The following is a 26090-nucleotide window of genomic DNA, read 5'->3' on the forward strand; positions in this document are numbered from 1 at the left end:
GTTTTGGGGAAGTCTTTTTAGGGGCTTATTTCATAAATATTACAGTCTAGCTATCTAAAAATCCACATTTGTATTTTATTGTAATACCAGAAGAAATAGATGCCTAAGAAAGCCTCGAGAGTGCTAACTCCAAGCGCAGATGTGGTTCTTTAGACAGATGACTAAGAAGGACACAGTGCTGCAAGCAGAGTGGTGTGTGATGGCATGCCGTGGTGTCACCTGTTTCTTAAGGATACAGTGATAGCTAGAGTGTTAACTTCTGCTGGAAAGGCCATTTGGCCAGTCTGCAGGAGCCTGGAGAGACAGTGGTTTCTGTCAGATCTGACAGACAGTGAGGACTAGACTGTCTCCAAAATCAGGAAATCTTTCAAGTGTAAAGTACTACCAGCTATTTACCTCCATGGCAAATCGGGGCTTCTGTATCACAACTGTTGTGAAATTCAGAAGTTACCAAGACTCTGTACAAATCACTGTAAGAATAGCCTCTGTGAGAAGCAGCTTCCCAGAAATCCCACTTCCTGCATTCCTCCTCCATTCTTGCACCTTTTGGCATGGTGAGCTTAGGTAAGCAGAACAAATCCCAAGCTACGTTTTCAGTGGCCTGTGACTGTTTGAGCCTCATATTAGTATGAACAATTACACAGGCTACTGTGTGAGCCTGCACGTGGGTGCTGGATCTGTGGCCCTGTTTACAAGACTCTGTTCCAAATAGCTAGAAGTATTTAAGCTAAAGAGATGCCACCTGGATTTTCTTCTCTCACTGGAATAGGTCTTGTCATGTAGAAACTATACAAAACTCTGTATTTCTGATGTATTCACAGCTTCCCACTGTGTTGGACAGAAACTCACCAGGTGCTGACCTGAAGGCCTGGGGGAGGGTGCTGTCTAATGTCTCCCAGGCAGTGCAAAAGGTAAGTGGTCTAATAATAGATGGCATCACTTTTCTGGGTAGCACATAGTCCTCCTTTTCCTTTATTCTATTTATGTTTCAGTTACCTGTTTTATCAGAAAGAAAACAGACTTGTTTGGGAAGAACTGATTCCTTAGAAATTAATTCTTCTCTCATGACAAAATAAATGTAGGCATAAGGATTGGCAATTATGAAGCACGATCTTTTCTTCAGAAAAGACATGAGAGAACAAGAACTGAAAATGGTGCCTGTGACCAGGACAGAGGAGATAAAAGGGTGAGGTTCTGAGTGCATCCAGACTTTACCAGTCTGGGCTCAACTGAGACCTCAGCAGATACTTACCTCCTTCGAGGGCTGCAATTAACAAAGTCTTGTCTTATGCAGCTAGCCAGGAAGCCAAGCGTTCAGGAACTTTTGGTGGTTCTGCAGCCATTTCTACAAGACAGAAGGCCAGAATCCTTAGGCCACTTGGTGAGCTCCCTGTCTGATCTTTTCTGTGGCTACCCAGAAGGAGGTGGATCCAGAGTACTTTCCTTCAACTGGTATGAAGATAATAACTACAAAGCTTTCCTTGGGATTGACTCAACAAAGAAATCCACTTATCTTTATGATAATACAACCAGTAAGTTTTTCCATCAAACCATTACAGAGACTGTAGACAGGTGCACTTATGTTAGAATACCACTGTTGCTTTTATAAAATAATGTTTTTAAGCAGTTTATTCGTGAAACTGGAGACAAGTGAAATGGTTTTACTTCATAGCTGGAAGCAGAGAAGCTCAGGAATTGAGAACTGACAGAAATATGCATTTGCTTTCAATATGAAGGCTTAAACACCATCATCATCATAATTAAGACAGTCCCTCTGTCTTATCTTCCAACATATGCTACTGATATCAGGAAGAATTAGATGCTTCTGAAGAAGGTTCAGGAAAATACAGTGACGCATGCATTCTGGAATTACTTTTCTCCAAGATAATTTTTTTTTTAAGTAAGTCTCTCAACTTGATTGATGGCCTGGAGCACAGGAATTTAAAAATCTCTCCTTTTAAATAATACTCAGTTTGATAAATGGCAACTGTTTTCTTCCTGCATAAAAGTACATAAATTTTGTAGCAGTAATGCTCTACAGCATAATTAAGTCTTACATAGAAAGCATTTCAATTTACTAGGTTTTGTTGCTTTGATTTTCCTCACTTATCTTCTTGATATTTTAATAGGAGAGAATGCAAAGAGGAACCAATTTTATCTTTTCTACCGTTCATAATTTTATCTTTTTATTATGTCCTCTTCTGTTTGCTATTTAGTTTTTCCTCTACATTGAGACCACCAGAATTTTTTTCTGTACTAACAGCCATACTAGAGCTGCTAGTACATTTCTGTGTTCCTTCTGCTATGATAGATACGGTTGTATGGCTACAAAGTACAGGTGATCACTTGGCCCATAGAGAGACTCCTAACTTTCACTGTTCCCTGTTGATACTTGGCTCTACTTATGTTTGAACCTTCAAAAGACGTGTAAAAGGCCCAGTCCTCCATTTCTTCAGCCAGGGAATAGAATAGTTGAATCCAATAGCTATCCAAGTAAACTAATTAATTCATGGTGCAGGAGTAAAATAGAAATATTTACAGTAAGATTTTTAGTAGTAAATTATTGTAGAATACAGTTCTGAACTGTTCTGGAGTTCAACATCCAAGCCTGATGGATCTCCAGTCCAGTAGTTTATCCTGTGTAAGAATTAACCACTAATAGGAGAAAAAAAAACTTTGTTTCAGTATCAACTACAATACAAAGGATCTAAGTCATTAGAAGAAAAGCAATTATGGCTCAAAATTCTTCAGTGAGATCTGAGCTGTCTGGTTTCCTTCCATTTGAAATACCTTATAAATAACAGCAACTTTCAAATGCTTAAATTTATTTATGTTTGCTCTTCCAACGTCCATGCTGTCTACTTTACAACTCCAATACCTACTCTTTTCCATTTATTCAGATGTTGTACTTCTACATTGCAGAATGTGCTTAACCCATTCAGATTCAAAATGCTCTAAACTGTCCACATTGCTATTGAAAAGTCCTGTGGAACGTAGGGTTTCATAAAGACTATTTTTCTTTCTGTCTTTAGCACCCTTTTGTAATGAATTGATCCAGAACTTGGAATCGAACCCTTTAACCAAAATAGCCTGGAGTGCTGTGAAGCCCCTGCTGATGGGAAAAATTCTCTTTGCTCCTGATTCACCTTCTGTACGGCAAATCCTAAAAAATGTAAGAAGTTCTGAAATACAAAAATGTATATTTCTAAAAAATTGCATTCTAAGAAACATCTTTTGAAAAACAGTCACCCAGCTACTTCAACATCATCACACTTTCTTCTTATAACTCCGTTTGTTCTGGTGATCATCAGAGGAGGGACAGTAACTGTTTAAAAAACAGGATATAGATCTTCGCTGATTCATCCCATCTTGGTCCACACTACATGCTTTTTCCAGATCAAGTAGCCTTTTGTTGGCATGATTCCACATTTGCACTAGTGAAAATAGTAATGTTTATATATATTTTACAGATGTAAGAAGATCAGCAGCCATGTGCCAGTAAATATTTAAAGGGGACAGGTATGAGGCTTGGATAGGCTTATTGAGACCTAACACTGCGAGATTACAAACCAATAGCAACATCATGGTTTAGTATTACGTATGTTGAAACTATAAATAATTTTCACTTCATGAAAATAGGATGGAGCCTGGACTCTTCAGCTAAATGCCTGAAGTTGGGTGAAATGAATCTGAGCAGTTAAACCAAGGTCACATATGACCTAGGTTTTGGCCACCTCATAACCAGCAATTCACTTACTCTCAACACCTATGGAAGGCACAGAAGAACAGCTGCTCACAATTCACACAGGAAAACATCAGACTTACAGCAGCCCAACATTTCAAACCTTAACAGATATCTTAACTATGAGAGTATCTGTCTTGTCTAACGGCTTCCCATTTTTTCATCTGCCCACATCATCATCTTTCTTTTTAGTTCTTAATGGAGAGAAATTGTCATGGGGAAAAATAGAAGAAGAAATCATTCTAGCTAAACCCTGATTATTTAAAGGAAATGAAGTTAACTGGGGCTAATGTGCATTTGTTTTTTCCATTACATACACAACAGAAATTTATCTTAGGTGACTTTGCTTCCAGTTGGATTTTACAAATTCTTTTTCTGAGGATTATTAATATTTCCACTATTTTAATATGTTTATTATTGAAGGTTAAAAACTACAATATGTGTAAGTTACAGGTTTCACTGTCATTGAAGGGCTGGATCAGAAATTCTGGGGTTTTATCTCCTTAGCTTTCTAACACTTCTGCTGTTTTGTTCCTCAGGCGAACTCCACTTTTGAGGAACTTGAACGCCTCAGATTGTTGACCAAAGCTTGGGAAGAAGTAGGACCTCAGCTGTGGTACTTCTTTCAAAACAGCCTGCAAATGAATATGATCCGTGTATGTTATAACTTAGCAAGGATCCTCTGTAAGAGCAGCCTTTCACCATCCTTTATTTTTACTAAGGGAGAAGACAATTAATTTGGAAGGTTTGGCTGGAAGCACAGCCTTTGCAGCAAGGAATCTATGACATTTAAGGCTGTTGGACTAGTTTGATCTTAGTCTTAGACGCATTACAGTGTTTCTGTGACAAAACCTCAGATCTGGACACTCTCTAGAATCAGGCTAATGACTTAATAAAGGCAGCAATTACTGCTCCCCTGAATCTCCAAAATGTCCTTCAAGAACAGACAACTTGATTTTCTTGGTTTCTGCATAGGCATTTTTGCTGGTCCAGCAATTTACTCCCTTAGGAAACTTTATTTCCACATCCCTTAGATCCGACTTTGATCAGCTGCAAGTAATATCCATAGTTAAAGTTTATAAAGCAGTTCATGCTAGAGAAAAGATTTGGTTTTCCACACTCTTCTCTATTAGATCAGGCATTTATTACACTTATCCTCTTGCTTTTAAGGAAAAAAAACAATAAATAGTCAAGGATAAATTTCTTTTCATCTGTTCTTCAAGTCTCACCTCCAGTTCAGTTGTGCAATTGGCCATTTATACAATTAATTGCTTAGTATACCCTTTTGTAGCTCTTCATAGCACAGAAAGAGCTATGGAAATGGAAACATTTCTCATTAAACAGGGCAAGTGAAGAGGGTCATTGTAGTGAAGCTGTCCTGATGTGTTCCCTCAGGACTCCCTGAAGCACCCTACAGTGAGGGACTTCTTGAACAGCCAGTTGGGTGCTGAAGGCTTAACCGCTGAACACATAATCAACTTTCTCCACAATGGGTCTCCAGGGAGCAGGGAGAAAGGAATGGCAGACTTTGACTGGCGGAATATCTTCAATGCTGCAGACCAAGCTCTACGTTTACTCAGTCAGTATCTGGAGGTAAGGTCAACCCTCCCACTTCTGGGAATACTTGTAGAGAATATCTTAAAGCAGGGTGGGCAGTAATTGGGGTCTGTGGCAACAGACAAGAAGGTTAAAATCATAAGACATCTTCATTTGTTTCAAATTTAATCTCGGTATTAAAAACATGTTTTTAAAATAATACAACAGTACAAGAACATGAATTGTTGTTGTTGTTGGTATTGTTATTATTATTAAAACCCTTCAATTTGATGATCCCCAGATGCTATATTCAAAATGTTGGTTGAATGTCAGAACAGACACTGATGCCGAGAGGCAGAAAGTGAATGCAAAGCCTCAAGGAAACAGGTTTTTTGTAAATACTAATAACTGCCAGGCCACTAACTTCAGCAAGGTCAGGACCAGAGAAGTTAATTCTTTGGTAAATCCCTCTTCATGTTTTTAAGCACCTGATCAAAATTCCAATGAAACCAATGGGAGTTTCCACTTTTTTCTGTAGCCACTTCTGACAAGGTGTCTGTGTCTCTTTCGTAGAATCTGTTACCCCCTTATTAGGGTGCTGTGTTTTTAGTGGGGCTCTCTGAGGCTTTTTGAGAAGCCACAGCACAGGAATTGTGGTGAAGTTTCATTACGTAAATAAAAAATGCTAAAAATGTAGATGAAAATATCAAGCCATTGTAAAAATACTTCGGAAGATACTTTTAGTAAAAGGTTACCCTGGGGGCAATCTAACTTACTGATGAGTTCATCAGACTCAGACTAAGTCCAGTGCAAAAAATTATACATATTTTTTTTTAGAGGGATAAGCGAACTGCTGCATCCATTCATTCCCAGAGCTGGGTAAGTGACACCAGGAGTTCTTTGGGTTTTTTTTTTTTTTTTTAATCCGACATATTTCTGACTGCAGGTAAAGATGTGTTTGGAACTGAACCTGAGATGGGGTAGATTCTTTCTAAGTTAGATAAATGAAGTGCCAATTTCTGAGCCCAGGCAAAACTGCTGGACACTACAATGTTGCAGGTTAACTCCAAGAGTTTAATAAAACTGTTACTGTTGGTGGTAATAGTAATCTTTATGGTCAGGGTCTTTATAGAGATGAATTACATCTTACAAGCATCTCTGAAAGAAAAGTAAATATTTAGTTATTATTTAATGGTTAAATAAGATGAGCCTCAAGCTCACAGAGAAAATTGATACTAGTTGCAGGCAACAGGACCAAGCCTAGCTCTCCTAATTCCAATCCAGTTCAATCTAAAAGACCATTCATCCCCTGCAAGAAGGCAGGAACTGAGAATTTATCTGCCTTCCTATAGCTGTTACAGGAGGGAAAAATAAAGCTTTTGCACAAAGCTCTGCTGATTCTTCTGATGATCTTTTGGCATCATGTTAGCAGAATTATTTCTTATTCAAACTGAGTGAAATATATTGCTTGCAGCAGTCCAGTGCTGGAACATCCACAATATTATGGCAGTTACTGTACCTGGTAATAGATCTTTGTGTCCTAAAAGTTCTTTGTAATGAGCTTATTCTTTTAAGTCTGCTGTTTACACTGAGTTGTTAGAATTTGAGAATGTTTTCACACTGTGCCGAGCACAATGAGAACAAATAGCTCCTTTTCAGGGACACTCTACTCCCTACCATAGTATGCGATGAGGAGAGGTGTGCTGCCAGCAACTGTCTTTGGAGGCTCCAGATCTCTGCTGCAAGCTGTGGTGCAGCTGAGAATCCCACAAATTATGCAGTGGCTGCTCATCCTCACCACCCCAAGAATTTCCTGTTCTTTCCTTTGATTACCTTAGGCCACAGAACAGCTAAACTGTTTGAGAACGCTACCTAGTCACCACTTTATGCTTACTATTTTCTGGTTTTATCTTCCAAACCTGCTCTTAGTATTTTAGTTTTGGTTTTACCATCTTCATTGGACCATTTGAAATTGTTAAATAATTACTGGGAGAAGATCTGAAATAAATTTCCCAAGTGGTTGATGAATGAATTTTGATATAGTGAGGTTTATGAAGGCACAAGCCATGTTGCAATTCAGTGAAAAAAGTCTAGGTAGAGCATACAACCTTTGTTTTGGATGCAATTAATGTTAAGAGAAAGAAATTCTAGCTTTTGGCTAGTAGATGACAATATAAAATCTCTTCGCTTTCAAATGGTGTGAATTATTGCAACACTGGTGTCTTAGCCTATGTTCTTATACAAGCTTTGGTTTCATTCTGCTCACTCAGAAGATCTATAAGCACTTGTGTTTCTGTTTTGAACACTTACTTCTTCCTTGACTGGACCCCTGGGTAGGAGCCTCTGCTGCTCCTCAGCCTAGTCCAGACACTGTCTGTTCTGCAGTGAAAATCTAGACAAGATGAGTTGTCTGTCAATACTTTGCCAGTGCCATATCCACAGAAACCCCTGGAAAACTACATGAGTTCTGCAGCTGCAACAAGTACCTTGAAAATAATTCCTCATAACAAAGAAACAGCAAATAGTCCTCCAGACACCGCAAAGACACAATTACACAGCGAGACTTTGCTGTGGGAACACTGACACTTTGGCAAGAACTAAACTGAGTTCCAGAACTCAGTTAACTATGTGGGATAAACATATCCCAAAAAGTTAACACAACCTGAGCCATCAGTCTAATTTGATTTCTCTTCTGACATACAAACCAGAAAGTTTTTCTGACTTATTTTGCTTTCTTATGTGAAATTCTATGTTGTTTAATTTTGTAAACCAAACTAGGAGAATGAACATTTGCAAAACACTAGGCAGAGTAAAGCTACAAAATAAAAAAGGTGTCAATTTAAGCACTGTTTCATTTTGCTGCCAGTTAAAAATGTATTTTCGTATAGATCCCATTAAACTCTGATACTTCAAGTTTTAAAGGAAACGGAGCATGATTTATCACAGGGAAAGGTTAAATAAAGGAGTCTTTTAAGATGTCTGCCTATTAAATAACAAGTTGCATGTATAAGCCCTTTGATGTGGAGTAATTTTTGGTTATTGACCTGCAAGAAGTGATCAAGAAGATAAGATCAAACCAGTTAGCCTCCTGGAATTTTATGTAGAAAGGTAATTCAATAAGTACCTTCCCAGTCTATCAGGGGGTTAAATACTTCTGCTCTCTGGTGAAGTCGTGCCAATTCTGAATGGTGGAAGCTAAATGTATAAGCATAAATCTGTAATTTTACAGATAACTAGCAGTAGAGTTTGTAGTGTTCACAATCTTTTTGTTTTACAATGCCTGTTAAGTAGCAGTTAAATGGGGGATATAAAGGGCTTAGATTTTGATGATTTGGTGTCTTGTATATGGTGTGATAATACTTTTCATGATAATGACAGAGACGAAGGAAGAAGGCAGTTTGCTGTGAAGGGTAAACTACATTTATTATTGAGATAGCCAAAGCATGTTAACTTAAGCCGGCAGATTAATCACATGTCAGAATTCAGTAGGGACACAATATTATCAGTGAGATCAATTGACTAGTTGACTGACATTAAATAGGAATAAATGCCTAAATACCTAAGAGACTTTAAGATTCAAATTTATGCTCTAACTGTGCTAGCGCTTCACTTGACAAAGTGCTTTTCAGCTGACATCCATGGCTAATGTGCTTTTTTTATGGATCAGTCATCCTTTAGCTCCCTGGTGTTCACTCAAGCACTTTCTAGGCTGAAAAAAAGTCCCAAAACTTGAGAGAGAGTAGTGTTTTGATTCAACTAGACTGCTAAAAAGCTTTCATGGCCAGATTTATTTTATAGCTGAGTTAGTTTTATCTCCTGGATGCAAACTGCAGAGGCAGTTCCTGATATTGGGACCTCATCTGTGCTGCAGCTTTAGCCCTTCCAATTCAGATATCTGCCTTTTTGAGGAAACCTTCCAGGGAGAGGCCAAGTGGCAGAGTTCACGTTTCCATGTCTGGATGATTACAGTGGCTTAAATATATTTTTAAAAAATATTTCATTCTATCTAATTAGTAAATGTGGCACCATACGCTTTGGCTGAACCTAGTACTGGCTGTATGTTTTGTACATGTACATCTAAATTTGCCCTGTCTTACTTAAATTGCAACAGCATTTTAGTGGCCACCTTTGCTTGATTTCTTACTTGTCGGGATGGACATTTCTTGAGCTTGGAGGAGGCAATCTTTAAACATCAGGAGTAAACTGCTTTCAAAATTATTCTGTCCACCGACATTGACTACAGCAACACTAAAGCTGAGGTTTACAGTTCTTTTTAGGGACTGATGTTTCTGAACTTGTATTGGTAAAGCTGTGTGTTTTGAGTTTGTCATAAGAATTAAACTAAAAATGGGGAAGCTTTCAGGAAGGAAGAGAGAGTCAACTTTTAATAGTTTCAGCATAAGCTTTTAAAGCTGAAAATAGCAACTACTTCAGATGAACCTACGTCTGTTTGGTTTCCAACCACTGATGTTTTGCTTTAATGCATACCTCTTATTAGTTTATTCCCATGCAATTTTTCTCGTTGTGATTATTTGTAGTGCTTGACCTTGGATAAATTTGAAGGTTATCTTGATGAAACTAAACTGACTCGTCAAGCCCTTCATCTGCTGGAGGAAAACAAATTCTGGGCTGGTGTGGTTTTTCCAGATATAGAGCCTACAGCCAGCACTCTTCCACCACTTGTAAAATACAAGATCCGGATGGACATAGATGCAGTGGAGAAAACAAACAAAATCAAAGACAGGTAAGTGATGGTTCTTTCTCAGTTCTTGCCTGCCGTAACATGAATATAAGAGACATAAGAACATTAGAACCTGCAGTGGATACATGCACGAAATCCAACTGTATTCACCAATGGTTAGTATGTAATGTGGTGTAGAATCCATCTCCAGTTACCAGGTACTGACGCAAGTGGTATCACTCTTGTGACAGTTAGCCCAAGTGCGTAGGTGCATGGGTACATGGCAAAGGGAATGACTCCACTCAGTATCTATTCAGTAACATCCTTAAGTTTTTAGTTGGCTCCATCACTGGGAGAGGCAGACAAGGAAGTCCTACGTGGGTTGTTGACCCAGTTGTCCTCCACCTGGACAGCAGAACTTCTCTGCTGTTCCTCTCCAAGTGCCCCTTAAATGCATTCACTCAAATAATTTCTCAGGATTGTCTACATAAAGCAATATAGTGGTGTCTGGTCGCTGCAATCCAGCTGTTCCAATTTAACCTCCAAGGATACTGTATTCCAAATACAGTGATTTCTGTTCTAGAACAGTTACTCTGCTACATAATTAATTTATGTACATTTTTGGCCAAAATTGCTATTCTGTGTCAGTGTAGAGAAAATTAAAGGAAACAAAAGAAACTTCCAGGTCATATACTTTCTCAAGCAATGTGGTCTGACAGACCAAAATCTAGAAAAGACAATTCCAGGCAGTGCCCCTACAATTTCAGTAGCTAATATTTTATTTATTTGTTTGTTTGTTTGTTTCCCTCCTGCCCCTCCCCTGAAGCCACTGTTTGCCCAAATGATTTCCATGTGAATTTTCTTTTGAGGTACTGGGATCCCGGTCCAAGAGCAGATCCTGTGGATGATTTACGTTATATCTGGGGAGGCTTTGCATATCTCCAAGACATGATTGAGCATGGAATTATAAAGACCCAGACCGACACTGAAGTGCCATTAGGAATTTATCTTCAGCAAATGCCATATCCATGTTTTGTGGATGATGTGTGAGTAAAAGCAGTTTATCTTAATTGTGATGAACACTTGGATTGCTGGCTGCTTTAAGACTCTCAAGCACCAATTCTAACCCTAGTCCTAAGGTATACGTGCAAGAGCAATAACTGAGACATAACTGAATAAATTTGTTTTTTTCCTTATCCTGCTATAACCCAGATTCCAGAATCTGCCTTTGCCAAGGTTCTATCCCTAATCCCAATCCTGGTCTTTGTTGCATCCAGGCAAACAATGTCCAGACCTAAAATGAACACAAAACACCGGTCCCTTAAAGCAGCAGTTTTCTTCTGAGTTTTGCATATCACACAAAATGAAAAAAATAATCTGGAGTTTTTTGTCCTTACTTACTAGATATAAGGAAAAGATTTTTTACAATGAGGGTGGTGAAACAGTGGAACAGGTTGCCCAGAGAGGTGGTAGAAGCCCCATCCCTGGAAACATTCAAGGTCAGGTTGGATGGGGCTTGGAGCAACCTGATCTGGCTGAAGATGTTCCTGCTCATTGCAGGGGCATTGGACTAGATGACCTTTAAAGGTTCCTTGCAACCCAAACTATTCTATGGTTCTACTATTTTACTTTTCCAGGTAATAATAATAACGTAAACTACACCTTCACATTGATTGCAATTGAGAATCTGTTGTCAACAGGGCACCCCAACTATAGCACTTTGATCCCTAACAATGTCAGCCCTGGAACTACTCCTGTGATTACACAGGACCCAGCAAAAATGTGATCTTTTAAAAAGTTTTTATCTAACTAAAACTAAGCATCATACTGTAGCATATGACCAGTGCCTGTAGCAAAACTGATCAAAAAGCGCTGATCCATGTTAGAACAAACTCTGCATCCTTCAGTTAACCTTGAAGAATTCACTGAAGTATAGTAAGCTTCTTTTCCTTAATTACATCTCTCAAACCCAGCTTTCTCTATATCCAAAGAATCATTTCGTAAAGAAAAATTGAACAAAAAATGCTTGTCCCAATGGAATTGGTACCTCTCTTGCTATCTCTGTAAGTCTTGAAGGATCAAACAAACCAGTCTCTTCAAATGTATTACTGAACTCTAACCCTAGGCTTAATAATATCTAGATATACCAATACCCAAAGCTGTAGGTTTGGGTCCTTGTAGACATGTACAGGCCTTGCAGAATCTCAAGATAATTTAGGCTCTTGAAGCTCTTTCTTTCCAAATCCTAACACACGCTTAAACAGGATTCCATTTATAACTACGTGATTAGTATCTGCAATCAAACTGCATATACAGCATTGATTTCTGTTAACATCAGCCCTTTTCCTTCCCCTGTGTATGCTACAGTTTTCAACAATAACCTGACATTCTCTAACTGTCTTCTCCCTAATTCCTGTCCATGGTTTTTATGAAGATTGACTGCTTTTTGTCTTAAATCTCATATGAATCTAGCAAAGGATTCCAGGACTATGCCTGCAGTTCATTATTGCAGGCACCAGGAGTTTCTTTCCCTGGTGAAGAGCAGAATAAAGAAGCTAAAGGAGAAAGAGGTGGTTTGTTGCTCTGTAATGAAAAAGAGACTGTGCTCCTGGGTGTGGAGATTTCATGGCTACATGGAGGCAGTGGGGCTGTGGACCCCCATTAGCACTGCCTGACCCAGCACATGTACTCTAGGATCTAGATTTTATGAAGTGGTACCTCTTCCCTGTTCACAGTGTGCCTGTTCCAATGCTGCCATCTGTGCTACTGCAACTGCCCTGGTATACACTGCACCTTAAAAAGAAAAAAAAAAAAAAAAAAAGGCAATCTCTGTAGAAATCATTTCATAGAGCACTCTGGATAATGGCAGATTGCAGGTATACATAATTTGACTTGTCATTCCCATCAGTCATTACCTGTTAGCTCGATAAAATGTTGCTCTGGCAAGCCTGCTTTTTATTTCCTCCCCACTGAGAATACTGCAGAGGCAGAAGCCCCATCTGTGCACAAGTTCTCTGAAGCCTGCAACAGCCACACACAGTTCAGGGCTGACAGCCAAACCCAGGGATGGGCCTCTGCAGAGAGCCTGCCTAAGTGAAGCAAGCACATCCTCATGGTAAACGTGTGTGTTGAGTTATGCATGGCCTAGTGCTGGGTTACATGTGTCCACCAACAGGCAAAACACAGTGTACCCCAGGCCGTTACACAAAAGCATGGCTTTGTTTCAGCAGGCCAAATTGTTCTTCAGGAATTTTTGGTGATAAAAATGAAGATTTTTCCATTGGTTTTGACAACGGAGTAGCTATGATAGCATATGGCAAAAATGTAGTTCTGTAGGGCTCAGATTTAGGAAACTGAAGGTTTTTTGCTCCTTTTTGGTTTTAGCAGCTCTAAGCTTTTGACGTTTAAAGAATCAAATCCATTTGGTTTTCAGGATAGTTTAACTGAAAAATTGCAATCCCAAATTCATAGAAAATATTTTCGGCTTTACACCCCAGAATCTCTTTCTCACCCTGACAATACACTCGGGGTAGTGCTTCACCAAGGGTCATCTGCCAAGGCTGAGCAGCCATCGAGTCTGCTCGGGGAGGGAGCAGATAGAGAAAGGGAGAGTGCCTTCATCACAGTGTGTGAAGGGCCACCCACAGCAGCCTGTCCCAGCACTGTCATTTTGAAAGTGGTACTATGTGGGACAGTCCCAACACATTCCCTGAGTCATGATTTTTATAAATTTCAGCAGCCTTGCTGGCAGCATCTGATGCTTTTAATGCTGCATTTGTTTAATTCTTCTGCCAACGAATCTTGGGAGCATAAAAAGACAGTGACATTCCCAAATTGTTAACATTAGCATCTGTCTTAAAATATTCTTTGTACATCATAGTAAAAGCATTATGACAATTCACTGTGGAGACAGATGTATTTTCATGAGTTACCACATGTTTTGTACCCCTCAGTAACCCTTAGAACCTCTTTGTAAAATAGAACTCATGGCAGTGCAGCAACTATTAGTTCATTAATATTAAAGTTGCTTGTGAAGTTCACTAGTAACATGTTATTGGTGTTTAGACTGAGAATTTCCAGTCCCATGTTTAATAAATCACAGAATCACAGAATGGTAGGGGTTGGAAGGGACCTCTGGAGATCATCTAGTCCAACCCCCTGCCAGAGCAGGGTCACCTATAGCAGGTTGCACAGGAACGTGTCCAGGCGGGTTTTGAATGTCTCCAGAGATGGAGACTCCACCACCTCTCTGGGCAGCCTGTCCCAGTGCTCTGAAAAGCCTCAAACTAAAGAAGTTCCCTCTCATGTTTAGGTGGAACTTCCTGTATTCAAGTTTGTGCCCATTACCCCTTGTCCTGTCGCTGGGCACTACTGAAAAGAGCCTGGCCCCATCCTCCTGACACCCACCCTTTAAGTATTTATAAGCATTGATAAGATCCCCCCTCAGTTGTCTTTTTTTCCAGACTGAAGAGACCCAAATCCTTCAGCCTTTCTTCATAAGAGAGGTGTTCCAGTCCCCTCATCATCTTGGTAGCCCTTGCATTGTTCTCCACTCCTTTTCCTATTCGTTCTTGCTTTTCATCTCAAAATGTCTGTGTTTGATGTAAATCTAATTCATTTCTCCCTTCTTGCTTTGGTAGCTTCATGATCACTTTAAACCGCGCCTTTCCCATCTTCATGGTGCTAGCTTGGATATACTCAGTTTCCATGACTGTGAAGAGTATAGTGCTGGAGAAGGAAATGCGTCTGAAAGAGGCTATGAAGAACAGGGGTATAACTAATGGGGTGATTTGGTGCACTTGGTTCCTAGACAGCTTCACCATGATGTCTGTGAGCACGTTCTTCCTCACAGCACTAATTATGGTAAGGGTTGCCACTCTCAAACTCACTGTTGTGTTTGCACTGCTGATACCAGTTTGCTGTTGAGAAAGAATACTAGCCATTCACAGGGAGACGGGAATAGCTGGTGGCCTGTTCTGATTGCAGCACATAACAGGCACATTCTTCTAAGCAGACCTCATGACAGCATCAGCACTTGGCAGGGACAGAAAGATAAATTCACTAGTAAGATTTATTGTGAAATCCCCCACAGAACAGTACATCAACCTGATTACTCTGTATATTTTATTTCCTGTAGACATAGGCAGATCTCCCAATCAATAATAACTGTTGCTTTAAATGGAAGGGATCATAATATGGAGAATTTTAATCTTGTCATTTACTATATGGGATTCGTTTAAAATATTCAGTGCTTGCCTGCTTAGAAATTATGCCACTATTTCGATGAAAAGGAGACTGCAAGAACAGAACTTTCACAATAGCCTGGAAAAAAAGAGGGGCCTTGGGGCAAGGGGGGAGGGGGGAACCAAATCTTTTGCTTCTGTGTCTCAAAATTGCTGTAATTTTTGTAACTTTTCAGGACAATTTGGATGTTGTCTCTGAGGGCTACCTCTTATCTCTGTTACCTGAGAACCAAGCTCCTTGTAGCTGCTATATTTAGTTGTATAAATCTGTAGCATTTTGATAAGGAAGAATGCCCTTGCATATTTTCTGATGTGGGGAACCGGCGTGGTATAAATGCATAGTTGGGGTTCAATCCGCTCTATCTTATCAACCTGTCCTGCTGAGTTGTGCGAGTTCCTTGTGGTTCCATTAGAGGTTGGGTAGATGGAGAAAGCTTACTTTATTTGCTACACTGGTTTAATTAAAAATCAAGAGGTAGTTAATACCAGAGAGGAATGTGCTTATACCTGTAATTCACTTCCTTTTCTGGATTTCACTATGCCAGTGTGAGGTACCTTTGTAAATACGTTCTTATGAGAGATTGTGTCACTGTTGATAAAGAAATCATTCTCAGAGGCCCAGTGGGGTGTTGCAACAATGTTGAGACCTATTTATAGCCTTATAGACCTGTTTGAGCTTTATATAAGGCTCAAAACAAAGTTCAGCCTAATAAATAAGTCTTAACATTGTTTTTTAGGAGCAAATAGATAATCAGCAACAGTTCATGCACTTCTTGAGAAGGAGCGTTTAATCTAGAAAAGCTCTAAGGAAGAAAGGTTAATAAAAGTTCACCAAGTGTGTTAGTACACAAGGATCTCTGAGAAACTGTACTTGGATTCCTCAGCTATGATACACTTCTGGAGTCTGAATGTCATTTAGGTGCAGAAGCTCTATAATTTTCCAATTATTTTTTTTTTTAGATGCATTTTGTCAGTGTTCCTTACATTGTCTTTCCTGCACATAGAGCAAGTGGACTGAGGAGAAGATGTGAAGAGATCAATGAATATTTATTATGATAGTTTGAATAGTTTTATTTAAAATGTATGAATTTCTAAGCAGGCACATCTTCCTTGGAATCCTTTGCTTACTAAGGCATGGGCAGAATGTCCGTTTTCAATCAGTTGTGATCTTCATTCAGCCATCAAATATGAATATGAGCGCCACAGCCTATTGTACTACTCTGAAGTCACAATGCAGGAGCAGGGATAAAGTTAGATGAAGGATTTGTTATTGTAATGGCCTCAGGTGTTGAAACATTACTGCCTGGGAGAGTTAGAAGTCATTACATAAGAAAGACTGGCTTAATACTCATTACAGGTTACATGTCCATGGCAATTTTGATCTTTTCTGCTAGTTCAGAAAGTGACAATGCTTCTAAAGTTTTCCATTTCCCTTTTTCTCCCAGTGTGGACAAGTACTACATTACAGTAGTCCAGTTCTCTTCTTTCTATTCCTACTGACATTCACCACAGCCACCATAATGCAGTGTTTCCTGTTCAGCACCTTCTTCTCCAAAGCAAATCTGGCAGCTGCCTGCAGTGGAGTCATCTACTTCACCTTGTACCTGCCCCACATTGTCTGCTTTGTCTGGCAAGACCGCATGACTGTTAATCTGAAGATCCTAGCAGTAAGCCTTTCAATGATTATACGGTGTCTTTGGGTTTGAATTTTAGCTGCCCTTCCCACTATGCATACGTGAATAACAAAGCATTGGAGACCTTTTCCTTTCTGCTTTTTTGATTCAGAGAGGGAGACCTCTGAATCTCTCTCAAATAATTAGGGATTGCAAGTGAATAAGCCTTTAGCAGGCCTAGCGACCAAGAGATATTTTCATAGCTTTTAGAAAATTCAATAAAATTTATTTTACTTCTTGAATGCTAGAAAATTAGCATAATGTTTAAAAAGTTTTGAACACTTCCTTGTAAGTCAAAGCAAATTCAGCTTCTGGTATGTTTCATAAATGCAAAGGCAATTCACAAAATGAGGACAGTTATCTTGCTCGTGTGCTATAACCTAGTTAACAGGGTGATATCTAAGGATGAGAAGACCTCAGGTTCACATTCCTTCTTTAGCTGAACATAGAGTTAGGATCTGAACCCAGCTGCCAAAGCTCTGAGAAATATCTTTCATCTAAGAAGTTGTAGACATTCTCCATGCAGTGCTTCCGTGTTGGTTCTCTTCCATAATAGGTAAGATACTTAACAATTCCGTGGAGCTGAAAACTGGTTGCTGTTTTTTGAAACAGAACTGTGAACTTACAAAGTTATTCAGACTGATTTTCTGTTGCCCAGTGAATCAGGAAGAGGAGTGAGTATTTTAATCCAGTCTCCCCCTCTTTGCTGAGGATTCTAACAACCTAGATAAAAGAGAATTAGTGTCTTCTCTTGCACTAGGAAATCTAACGAAAAAGGAAAATGAAAACAAAACTCTTTAAAAGCTGTAACTAAGTGTAAATACGGCTATGAATCAGCTTTCCTAACTGAGGTACTATACAGATGTAGTATATACAATTTTTAGTTCTACCGATTAAAGCAATGAAGGGCAAAACTTCATCTTGTCATTAAGTCAGGAAATTAATAGGATTGGCCTATGACAGGTTCTGATTTGGGAAGGAATCTTGAGAATAGGACATGGTCTAAGCATAAAGACAACTCTTCTCACTCTAAAGTGAAGGAGGAGGCGTTTGTGTAAGAAAGGATATTTGCTGGCCAGAAGCCGTGAGTATTTTCCTCTGTTCCTGATACATTTAGTCTTATATTTATTGTGCAAAGGTTAGTCTCCAAAGAAAAGCTAATTACAAGGAATGATAAGTGGGGGTATGCATGTGTAGGGGGCTTGAAGAAAAAATAAAAATTTTTAAGGACAAGTAAAGTAATTGAATAATGAATGCATGGCTGAAAACCAAACATTTTTTACTTAGCACACTATGATAACGCCTCACTGAGAGTTGCTGTTGGGATCCGTCTTGTCCCCTCATTTTCCTAAGGTCTGTCATTGCTGGCTGAACTACATATCCTGTGAAGCAGCACTATTATCACTTCTTACTCTGTTTTTGCAGTGCAACATTGAAGAGGATGTTTGGATACTATACCAGTTTATTAGTTTGTCGTGTGAGGACTAGGTAGCAGACACACCAGGGGAGGAGATGGTTGTGGTTTTCCTTATCCTGAGCATCTGGTGTACATTCTGTCTTGTTATGCATAGTGGCCCTGCCCCATACACTCAGGAAATATTTTGTTTCTCCAAGGTAGGCAAAGGTGTACACTGCAAACATCTAGATGCATTTATAATATTTTCTGAACAGAGACATTAATGGAAAAAAACAAGTTGTGAATGTTGCCTAGTAGCTAAAGAAAGTACAGCCAAGGTTGAATTCAGTGTATTATGGCTAAATACTGCTTAGAATTGCCACCATTCAGAGGATTAAACATCCCAGTCCAATATAAAAGTGAAATCACTTTTCCCTGATCATTTGTTAGGCATTATCAAGTTTTGAAGTCCAGTCCCTAATGGTCTTTTTTTTCTTGTGGTTGTTTTACATAATGTCCCTCTGAGTTGAATGTCATTTTTCCTTTATTCCAGAGTTTGCTTTCCCAAGTAGCTTTTGGGTTCGGTACAGAATACTTGTCACGCTATGAAGAGCAAGGTCTTGGATTACAGTGGGGTAACATCAGAACCAGTCCCTTGGAAGGAGATGAATATAGTTTTCTTTTTTCCATTAAAATGATGCTTTTTGACGCTTTTCTCTATGGAATACTTTCTTGGTATCTTGACAATGTTTTTCCAGGTATGTCAGTTTCTTGTTCATACAAAGTAGTGGTAGTTGTCCTAAACTGTGCTGGTCTAATCAGTCTCTGAGTATTTTTGTCAGAAGAAGGGTATTTGACATTGTAAACCACGAGTCTTATCCAGTAGAGCAGCACTAGTTTATTAAGGACTTCCACTTTTCTCTTTCTTTTTCTTTTCTCCTATTTTAGTCCTGAAAAGGAGGAAAGAGTAAGGAGGAGAATGCAATTTCAAGTCCTGTTTTAAAATTTAAATAGAAAATAAATCTACAAAAATATCATCTGTTAAAAGCCAATTTGTATACATATTTTTGTTTTGAGAAGTTTCAACCATTCTAGTAAGAATTTTTTAAATTTTTGAAATTATAGAAATAACAGTTCTAGTTCACATATATACTATGGCCATATTAGGCCAACTGTTTCTTAAAGGGTGGTACTGTTTCCTGAGACACATACTGTGTCCTAGGCAGCTGTGAAGGTTCCTATGTGGATTTATTTTATTTCTAAACAGGAATCCTGGTTCTAGTGCAAGTTAACAAAGAAAATCCTTTTGTGATCAATTACAAAGTTTGGGAGCTTTCTTTGTGAGAAAATGGTTTATCCTTGTAGCTTAAATGGTTGTCTTGCTTCTTATTGAATATTGCTACAATATAATAAATGCAGACTCTTACGCTGTACAAGCAAGTGAGCTTTCTTTTCGTTAATTTATTACTCCCGCATGTGAACTGCAGAATGTGTTTCTTGGCAGATGGCTTTTTTTTTTTTTGCTTGAGTGGTTACTCAGAATTTGAGATCTTGCAGATTTTCTAGCTATGAAGGAAAATTAATGATGGATAAAGTAAGATGGTGCTTGTCTGCACACATCACTTATAACTGTTAATCCAAATCAAGAAAAGATAAGGATTTGTTAAATGGTTTTAGATGTGTCTGAGGATATTTTGCTCCAAAATTAAAATATGACCTTAAGTCTGCTTGCTTTGTGTCCCTACTAAAGTGAGCTATGCTACAACAAATTAATGCCTTTTCAGTTTTTTAAGAAATGTGTCCTCACAAAGAAGTTTAATGCAATTTTAACATACATATTTTCAAAGCTGATTCGCAGTAACTTTCCTAAAAGTTACTCTTTGGAGAAGCCTGTGTCGCAGTTCTGTTTATTTAAAAAAGGATGGACAATGTACTATTTCCATGAACACAGCAGGGATCAAACAACAGGAGTTTCTTTGCTGATAGATCCAAGTTGTTTTTTTTCAGCCAGCAATTTACACAAAAGTAATGCCTCTCAGGACTTCTATTCATTAGCTTCAGTTCCACTCAATATTTTCTCTGAGTGTCTCCTTGGCTTTCTGCTTCTCTGTTTCTGTGGAATTTCTCATGGCAATTCTGTCACACACATGCAGACCTACCAAATCAATGCTATAGTATTTGAGATTACAATATGAGCTCCCTCGATAGTCCTTTGAACCATATGGTTCAGCTCCTGCTCGAGATTTTCTGCAGCCAGCCGTCCATTGGCATATGGAGCATTCTGCTCCATAATGGAGTTCACTTGGGTTTTGCGTTCATCCCGAATGAGAAGCAGTTGGTTTAGCCACCAGTTTCAAAGGGGTATAATCCAGTCTATAATGAGTGCAAGGCAAACTGTTTATGGATGCAGACAGAGTGTTTCTGTACATTAATGGGAGTACAAGTGGTTGCCTGACCTAAAAGGTATTTCTGGTAAGTCAGAAATAAGCAGACACTTTCATAAGCAGTGGTTTTCAATATAGAAAAATTGTCCGTCTTTCAGTGAGCATCACTAATTCCCTTTGCTTATTTTGAATAAGTAGCACAAGGCCAATAGCACCTGGATTCACAAGGATGCCAGTTTTAAACATAGCAGCTCAAATCCCTGCTTTCTATAAATCAATATGATCCAGGAAAGCAGTGTTGACTTGCACTAGCTCTGGTTTGGCCTGACAAGAACTGATAATGTTATAGTACTTTCTCTTTTCAAAACAGAACTAACCTGTGACCAAAAAAGCCCATTTCTGCTTAATAAAACTATCACCCTGTTGTCATTTTTCCTGCAAGGGCCCAGGGCAATAAGTAATATAATATATGATATGATATTAATTATATATATAATTATATAATGTAATAAGCTTTTCACTCATGTCAACCCTCAAGTGTTAAGTAGGCCTTTTTTAAAAGAAAATCCCTGAGTGAGACTGGGATCCCATCTTAAGCAGTCAGGATGTTCCTTGGCAACTGCTGCCTGGTTGCTGAGGATTCAAATCGTCCCTATGTAGGTAATAGTTTCATTCTGTAATTAAACCACCTTCTACTTAAGAAAAGGTTAGACAAATCAGATCACATATTTTCTGAATATTTTACTCCTGTCCAAAAGGAAAAAAAAACATCTGCAAACAAAATCTGTTCTGTCAGGTACTTGGTGGATGGTTTGACCTTCTGATACGCAACACTAGGACTGCAAGTGTTTACATTTATAGCTCAGACTTTGCCTAGATGAATTTGTGCCCACTGAGGAATGTGTTTATGAAGTGCACTTTACCTACTTATTTTTGTTTTAGGGGAATATGGACTACCACAGCCTTGGTATTTTCCTGTGCAGGAATCTTACTGGCTTGGCTCTAGAAACCCAAAAGCTGAGAAAACAGCAACTGATGATGGTGAGTTCTTTGAAAACTTTGGTGTTTAGAAATAACTTCAAAACCACTGATCCACTTAGAGGTGACTGTGTAACATTTCCATTACCTGAGCTGCTGCAAAGATTAGACACAGCTATACACTGGGAATCTCAGCAGGTGCCTTTGAACTTGGAGTGGCCTGCTATTATCAGAATTATTAGAGGTGAGTCACTGTTCCATCTGAGGGCCTTTAAGGCATGGGTTAACAAGCAACATCAAACCCCCACTCTCTAACCAACACCTTTTGAGACATTCAAGGAGTTCTTATTGCCCAACACAGCATTTGTAAAATGAGTCAAAATGAAATGCAATGTTGATCTTATTTACACTGAGGCTCCATCATCTTTCTAAACCTGATTCTTTTCTATCTAGTTTGACACTAATTTAAGGCTGTTTATGTTGTGTTTGTAAGCAAGATCAAAGTTGATGCCACCCTTGGGCCAACTTGAATGAGTGCAAAAGTCCTGCTTTTGCAGATTTTTTTTCTGTGCATTGATACTGGAGTAGATAAGAACAACATGTGGGTGATTGTCTTTAAAGAGGAATAAATGCAGAATGGTGATTAATGTCTGGAATAGAGGCTTGCTGAAGGTGATGGTTTGAAATATGTTGTAAATTTACAAAGTAGCAGTGAAAGCAATCAAAATAACATCTTCAGTCTTCTCATTACCATCCTTACTCCTCATTGACTCAGACTGCTGACAAGGCAGTCTTGTCTCAGTGTGATGCCTGTAAACTGGAAGGGAGTTAATCCCTTTTTGTGAATGTGCTGATAACATGTCCGCGTGTTTTGTTCATAAAAGAGGAGGTTATAACATTGTTTTTTTTAAAGAGGCTTTGCCTTCTGGTGTGTTCTGAGGGAATGAACAGGTTTTCCTTCAGACTTGCTGTGGAGGATATTCAAAGTGTTTAGAGGCTTGTCTAGATGTTATGGAGTCTGTTACATGCTTCAGCTTTGCAAATGCTGCCCCCCAGATTAGAATTTGACTGTGTAGGAAGGAGGAGGAAAGAGCCAAACCCAGGAACTGACGCTGGACTTAATACTGTTTAATGACTTTATTAACAGCCTGAGTAGTGGGTTAGAGGGCACCATGAGCAAGTTTGTGGAAGATACGAAATCGAAGGGAACAGTGGGGTGTAGGGCAGCTCTTCAGAGGGACCTCAACAGGCTGGAGAAATGGCTTTTTAGGAACCTCATGGAGTTCAAGAAAAGTAAATACATAATACTGTGTCTGGGATGGGATAACTCCATGATACAGACTGGCCACCACCTGGCTGGCAGGTAGCTTTGTAGAAAAGGTCTTGTTCACAACATGTTGAACATGAACCATCAAGTGTGCCTGTGTAGCCAAGAAGACGTGATGCATCCTGAGCATTATGAGCAAGAGTATAGCCATTAGTTCAAGGGAAGTGATTCTTCCCTTCTAGTCAGCACTTGTGAGACTGCATCTGGAGATCTAGGGTACTGTGGTGTCCAGTTTGGAGATCGTCATTGAAAGGAAGGCAGAGTTACTGGAGGGAATTCAGAAAAGAGCCACCAAGTTGATTGGGAACTGGAGCATATAACATACGAGGAGATGCTGCTGAGCTCAGCCAAAGTGAGAAAGCTAGGATAGAGCTGTGCCTAGTGGAAGCATGAGAGGCAATGGAAAACAGGAATTCTGATTCAATATAAGAAAAAAAATTCTTTATTGTGAAGGTAGTTAGAACACTGGAATAGGTTGCTCAGAAAGGTTGTGAAATCTCCCATTTTTGAGATAGTCACTGTGATCTGAATTGGCCTGATTTTCTGAGGATTGAACTGGAGATCTCTGGAAGTCTCTTCTGATCTAAATTATTCCATTATTATCTCAGCTAGCCTGAGCGTGCTGATCCTTATTTCATCCTCTCTTCTACAAAACATTCCCTTGGGTTTTCTCAAGGAGGGATAGTTGGGAAGGTCATCTCTGATTAATTCCTTTGTTGAAGGCATGTGATTCTTACGTATTTGAAGGACTAAGACTCTCCAGTGCCTCAGTTTACATGAACAACTGTAGGACTTTTCTCAAATCGTATCTTTCCTTCAAGGGTAATACTAAGCATTTTCTTAATTTATCATAACTGGTTAATGTGTTAGGAAGAAAACTGGATAAGAAAATGTCAGACAATGTAAATGCACAGCTGAAAACGAAGCTAAACTGGTAAATTATCTTGGTACTTCTAAAATTTACTTCTATCAGTGCACTTTTGTATCCCCCGCATTGCCATTTTAGGTTTTTAGGATGCAATTAAATTGTTTATGTTGCTATTTGTGCACCAGGTACTTTTATACAGGTTTAGGGGCAAAAATTTCTTATAGCAGAAAGTTATGGTGAAATTTCACAACAAAATTAAGTCCTAGGCCATCTGATAAATTACAATTGTGCTAGTTGCACTCTAGGCTGCCAGCTTGAATTTGTGTTGTGTAAACAGTTCCTACAGGGACTCCCTCTTCTTATATCACTGTTCTTCCTGCTTCAAGCCTGTCCCCATCAGTGATTTTATGTGACTGTTTTTCTTCGTGGCACCAAGGTCTAAGACCAAATTGGAAAGCCAGAAACTCTTGTACAAAAGTTAAGACCAACTCACTCCTGCCTGGGGCTACTCTCTTAATCTAAGTAGCAGTTTAGCAGTTTGCTTCACATTTAACCTTTTCATTTTGTTTTTCTTTGACTCACTCCCTGTAAGTCTGGGAAATGTTTGTATGGCCTTTCTCTTCATGTGACGAAGAATTCGGTCTAGAGCTTCATGGACAAAATATAAAGCATGTACCTAGTACTAGTTAGGATCTTCTACTCTGAGTCTATAATTGCAAAATCGTCAGTCATCTTCGTTAAATATCTGTTCCTGACACTGTGAAGCAGATTTTAAGCTAGATGGCTTTGAATACTGTGTTCCTAACCTGAATAAAGCACTGATGATTAACACTCTTGGAGAGCTCAATGCTTAGCACTACCTCCTTTTCCTCAAATCACCTCTAGAGATAAGAGGAAATTAAATTTTGGTCAATTAAATGTTGGTTACTTTTGGTTTGTATAGAAAAAAGTCCAGAGTCAGAAGGCTGTGTGGATCAGAAGGCCATGGAAGGGGAAAAAAATGAAAGTGGAACAAAGGCGTCTGAAGAACCTGAAAAACCAGAAGAAAAGAGTGACAACCAGGGGGAGAGGGATGGTAAAAACAAACGATGTAAACACAAACGAGAAAGAGAACACGGCGAGGAGGGGAAGTCTAAGACAGATGTCCAGGACAAAGATGAAATTAATGGTAAGGAAAGCAAGCAGCCTAAGTACTTCTGAGATACTATACTTACTGTACTTCTTAACAAACTAGATGTAGGAATGATTGGAGTCAAACTACAACAGCCCAGCAAGCTACAGAGGATAGCATGCAACTGCCAGAGCTAAGCTCAGGAGAAGCACTGACTCTCCCAACTGCCCTCTTACTGATTTCTCTACATTCACAATCCCTTAGAACATTTTGGCCACCATGCATAAGAGAGCTGCCTTCCAGAAGAACTCTGCAACTTGTTTTTTATCGTGCAAATGCAGGCTGTTGCTATAGAAAGTTAGTGTTCATGCTGAAGGAAGCCTCAGAGACACATACATTCATTTCTTAGAATTAAACAGAGCCATGACTTCAATAAAAATACTTACGCTGAGAGGAATGTTCTTCCCTCCTAGCCCCACCCCCTCCCATCCCCCCTGTTGGGTTTTGTGGGGTTTTTTGCCTATCTTTAGTGAGTCTCGCATCCTTAGGGAAAGACTGGTTTCAAAGGGATTTATCTGAAGTACTCTGTGTGTCTGTCCGCAGCCTTTTATGATGCTGACGTTAGCCACCACCTAAGAATTCCTGAATGACCTGCCTTGTTTTCAAGTCCCAATGTCTTCTTTTGTAGGGATCGAATCTGTATGTGATGCTCAGAGGAATGCATGTGGATTCTGTAGCAAAAGTAACTGCTACAGACAGCTCTGGGCCCACTCTGACTCTCTTGAAAAGCTAAAGATAAAAGTGGGGTCATCGGAGCTCCTCACGTAGGCACTGAAAACATGCGTTCAGGGTGAATGGAAACAGGACAGGACTTCAAAAGAAAAAAGACAGGCAGAGGGCAAAGGTTATTTCAGCCAATCTTCTCCTAGTACTGCCTTATCTTTCTGGTGCTGTACTCATCAGCTCCCAGGTTCCAGCTGCTCCATGGCCACAGAGGGAGGGCTTTGCCTGTCACTGCACAGAAAAGCCTGCCTTCCCTTTCAGCCAGCCACACGGGAAGTGGGAGACGTGGAGTAGCCCAGAGCAGACATGGTATGGTTCAAGGACAGAGTTTCTAAAATGGCTTCATGTAGGAGTAATGGCATGGGAAA

The 26090-nt window shown here is 39.3% G+C and overlaps 1 protein-coding gene across 1 annotated transcript in view; it reads left to right on the plus strand.

Moving 5' to 3' along the window:
• The window catches only part of ABCA4 (ATP binding cassette subfamily A member 4), a 74665-nt gene that overhangs the window by 16833 nt on the left and 31742 nt on the right, over nucleotides 1-26090 (plus strand). The window contains exons 7-18 of the mRNA XM_074599436.1: nucleotides 822-911; nucleotides 1295-1532; nucleotides 3033-3172; nucleotides 4282-4398; nucleotides 5138-5335; nucleotides 9817-10022; nucleotides 10829-11005; nucleotides 14600-14822; nucleotides 16648-16869; nucleotides 18825-19029; nucleotides 21598-21696; nucleotides 24772-24996. Coding sequence (XP_074455537.1) covers nucleotides 822-911; nucleotides 1295-1532; nucleotides 3033-3172; nucleotides 4282-4398; nucleotides 5138-5335; nucleotides 9817-10022; nucleotides 10829-11005; nucleotides 14600-14822; nucleotides 16648-16869; nucleotides 18825-19029; nucleotides 21598-21696; nucleotides 24772-24996 — 2140 coding nt within the window. The remainder of the gene's footprint in view (nucleotides 1-821; nucleotides 912-1294; nucleotides 1533-3032; nucleotides 3173-4281; nucleotides 4399-5137; nucleotides 5336-9816; nucleotides 10023-10828; nucleotides 11006-14599; nucleotides 14823-16647; nucleotides 16870-18824; nucleotides 19030-21597; nucleotides 21697-24771; nucleotides 24997-26090) is intronic.

Source organism: Larus michahellis, chromosome 8, assembly GCF_964199755.1.
Source record: "Larus michahellis chromosome 8, bLarMic1.1, whole genome shotgun sequence".
In the NCBI taxonomy this organism is placed as follows: domain Eukaryota; kingdom Metazoa; phylum Chordata; class Aves; order Charadriiformes; family Laridae; genus Larus; species Larus michahellis.